The 4,056-nt window shown below is 48.6% G+C and overlaps 1 protein-coding gene across 1 annotated transcript; it reads right to left on the bottom strand.

Moving 5' to 3' along the window:
• On the bottom strand, positions 1-901 carry LOC130586005 (scale keratin-like). The gene has a single exon (XM_057386705.1). It carries the CDS (start codon positions 820-822, stop codon positions 1-3), a length of 822 nt encoding a protein of 273 aa, XP_057242688.1. The 5' UTR covers positions 823-901.
• Between the last annotated feature and the right edge of the window lie 3,155 nt (positions 902-4,056).

Genomic DNA, 4,056 nt, shown 5'->3' with positions numbered 1-4,056 from the left:
TTAGAAAACCTCGCAGCTGCCGCGGCGGGAGCGGCCCCATCTCTGGAAGCCGGGCAGGGAATAGCCCAGGCCACGGGAGGAGAAGCCGGAGCTGTAGGGCCGCCCCCAATTGCCAAAGGAGCCTCCATAGCCCCTCAGGGAACCCCCATAGCCCCCCAGGGAACCTCCGTAGCCTCCGAAGGAGCCCCCATAGCCCGCCAGGGAGCCCCCATAGCCGGTGTCACCCCCATAACCCAGGGAACGGCCGTAGTCAAGGGAGTCCCCATAGCCTGAGAAACCCCCATAGCCCCGGGAACCGCCATAACCCCAAGAGTCCCCATAACCTCCAGAGCCAAAGGAGCCCCCATAGCTCTGGGAGCCCTCATAAGGTCCCCACCCAAAAGAGCCCCCATAGCCAGAGGAACCCCTATAAGGTCCCCATCCAAAGGAGCCCCCATAGCCCCGGGAGCCCCCATAACCTCCGGACCCAAAGGAGCCCCCATAACCTCCGGAGCCAGAGGAGCCCCCAAAGCCAGAGGAGCCCCCATAGCCAGAGGATCCCCTATAACCCCCAGAGCCCCCCAGCCCAAAGGAGCCCCCGGAGCCCAGGGCGCTGCGGGAACTGAAGGAGCGCTCCGGCCACAGCGGGCCCGACGATCCCACAACGCTGTCCTGGGGGCAGGAGCTGAGCACGGGGCCCGGGATGGTCACCAGCACCGGCGGGGGCACGATCAGCGCTCTGGAGTCGGGGCACTGCCGCACACACGGCTCGTTGGTGCTCTCGGCGATGGGCCGGGGGCAGCTCAGCTCGCAGGGGCCGCACGGCTCGCTGGACGACGACATCCTTCTGTGCTGGGAGGCTGCGTGAAGCGGGGAGGACTTCGGAACAAAATTGGCTGAGAAAAATCAAAATTATTACGCATTGACTATGTCTGAAATATCACAGGGAAACAGAGTTTCAGATCCAGAAATTTCCACCTGACTCTGCCTGTGCTTTCCCATGGAAATCGTGAGAGCCCAAGGGTTCATTGTCTTCCAAATTTGATTTTGCTTGACCACAAAAATCCTTTCTGGACTCACTTTGCTCACAAGATCCCTGAGATGTCACACACAGATGAAAACTTCTGGTGTCATCTCAGGTGAATCCTAGACTCCTAATACAACAATAGATCTGTTTTTTATCTCTTTATAAAATTCATCARGAGCAKCTGAAATWTAGGAWTATAKYRATACCRASTTAAGAAMTRTCAGATACAACCAGCAATTTTTATMGTTTGATATTCCTTCCCACATARCCCTCAGCTCCCAAACCAGAAAATTTACCTTTATGGGAGAAATATTYCCRSAAGGTGGGAATGGTCATGTTGGARAATATACCAATCACTCAAATATTTCTAAATTTTATAATCATTCATAGGGACTGAAATGCCTGGGAAATGGTTTTTCCAAAGGTAAAAATTTACATTTTATTCTCTAACGACCTTCTAAGAGCTACTGATTTTAAATCTGTCTATCCATAACACCAACGAATTGGATGAAAAATAAGAAAGATAGAGAAGGACAGAGGAGTTCCAATCGGACTTACCCTGGTCACCGAGGCGGGTAACTCGGGAGATGCGGCTGGAGAASCTCGGAGAGGTGACGGCTTTTATACATTTCCCAAAATGCTTACGGGGTGAAAAAGCCTCCGTGCCCCACGTCCCGCACTCGCGGCGGCAGAACCACCCTCACACGGAGGGATTTAATTCTGCTGGCTTTGCACTGCCACTCCCCACGCTGCCGAGCGGGCGTGAGACCGTGTCAGGGCACACTCGAGGGCCTCGAGCTGCYGAAAGATGAGATAATGATCGCCATCGCCAGCATCGGCTTTGGGTTCGATGAGTTCGGATTAATTAATTCATTCATTCGTTCATCTCTCTTCTWAAAAGGGTGTTTTTGAAGTGAATCCCGTGAAAATCCATGGGAAATGAGCAGAGAGAGGGAAGCAGGTATCAAAAAAGAGAAAAAACCTCATTTTTGTCCAAATGCTTCAGAAATATGAGGGGTTTTGGGATCAGTTTGCTGCTCAAAYGCCGTGAATTACTCGTGAATTCCGAGGTGGGTTCCGCTGTGCCATTCCCTGCTGGTTTTGGAATGTCACTGAGGTGGTGACACCTCGGGGATGTCCCGGGTCCTTCCAGGACAATGAAAGACTTCTCAAACTCCCTCTGGAAATTGGCATTTGGGGTTAGCACAGGAATATCAGCATCCAATGAGAGCTCTGAGATACCATTTCATGGACAAAAGAGGGTCATTCACAGGTGAGAGCCCAATGGCAGATATTTTAGAACTCAAACATCAGTTTGTGACCCCTTTTTTCCACAACAGAGTCAATCAAGCCTGAAAATTCACATGATTTACAATCGGGGCTCTTAATTSTCCCCTAACAAATAAAGATATTTCATCAAAATGCTGTGTCATCAGTGGAGAAGGAGCTACACTCGTTAATCCAGAGCATGGATTTGTCATAATCCCCCCAATATTTAATAAAATTAAGAATTCGATGTAATGAATGGCAATTAAATCATTGCCAGCGCTGAAATTATCAATCAGAGGCTGATGATGGCATCAAGAGGAGTGACATTGGTATTTTTAAATTAYGCTGTTTCATAACCAGGGAGCTCCTAACTCAGGGCAAATCCTCGTAACTCCCATCCTTCATTTAATAGGATAATAACAGAAATTGGCAGCACCGAGTATTAATGAGCATTTGTGAGGGAGCTTACAGTCATTATCCTCTCATTATTTATCAGCAAATCCTGATGACACTTCACAAGCAGRGCTGTTTTACAATTTAGGGGTAATTTATTCCCTCTCTTTTGCAATATTGTAAAATTAGAAAACAATTGCGAGAGGAAAGAAATAACTGCGGGACATCCCAGACTCACAGACTCATCCTAATAAAATTTATTTTTGTTTTAATAATGCTTCATTAAATGGTCTCTTTTTCTACAGTGGTCAGTACTTTGAAGGTGGGGGAAAAGAAAAGTAAGTTTTTTTTATGTATTCCTAATTGAACTTCTGGAAGCAGAGATTTCAAATAAAGTCATGTAATGTTTGGAATTAGCTTTAGATGGAGATCACATCARCCGTTCCATTGGGTTTTTCTGGCTGTACCAAATTCTGCCTTTTTGGGGACAACCTTTATAGATCCCTACTCAAGAGCGAGCAGAATTTTTACCCCTTCCGATCCAAAATTTGAGTTTCAGTTGGGTGACCTTCACCTGGCGAAGGTGGCACCACAAAGAGCTCCACACCATGGAAGAAGTTCCTTGAGCATTAAAATGTCCATTCAAATGGGACTAAAGCAGATTAAAATGTCCATTAAAATGGGGCTGAAGAAGGACAGGGTTTAGCCGATGCCTCAGTGGCCACCGTTTGTCTCCAGGTTGCCCAAATTCCCTCAGATTCCTCTCGAAGGGAGCTGATTGCCATCAGCGGTTGTGTCACAGCCACGAGAGGTGCTGAGGCGACAGAATCGAGGCGCCCACTGTCGCGTGGGTTTTGTAATAAACGAGGACGAGAGGTGCCGAGGGTGGTTTGGGGAGGGTATAAAAACCGGGATCACCCCCAGCCCTTCATCCACCGCTCCTGTTCCCATCCCAGCGGAGAACCAGGTACGTGGCGTCGCTCATCCTCACGAGTTCTGAACTAATTCATTCATTTAATTAACCTATTTCCTGCACCTCTTGACTTCTTTTMCACTGGTCTTAAGCTTTTGGGTGAATCTTTGCCATGGACAGATTTGTTTCATTTACCCAGCCCAGAATTTCTCTTGCAAGAACGATCATGGTGAGAGTAAGGCTGGAATTGATAAAAGAATGGGATTTTTTTGGTGGCATCCATGGATTGATCTGTTTCCCTGTGATATTTCAGACACAGTCAGAGTGTAATAATTTTTATTTTTCTCAGCCCGTTTGGTTCCGAAGTCCTTCCCGCTTCACGCAGCCTCCCAGCACAGAAGGATGTCGTCGTCCAGCGAGCCGTGCGGCCCCTGCGAGCTGAGCTGCCCCCGGCCCATCGCCGAGAGCACCAACG

The sequence above is a fragment of the Malurus melanocephalus genome, unplaced genomic scaffold (assembly GCF_030028575.1).
Source record: "Malurus melanocephalus ecotype Western Australia unplaced genomic scaffold, MMel_1.1 scaffold_1032, whole genome shotgun sequence".
Lineage (NCBI taxonomy): Eukaryota > Metazoa > Chordata > Aves > Passeriformes > Maluridae > Malurus > Malurus melanocephalus.
Note: the sequence above shows the minus strand (reverse complement) of the source record. Positions and strands in the feature narration are given on the sequence as shown.

Coding starts and splice junctions, on each gene's coding strand:
- LOC130586005 (XM_057386705.1), bottom strand. CDS start 822: ATGTCGTCGTCCAGCGAGCCGTGCGGCCCCTGCGAGCTGAGCTGCCCC.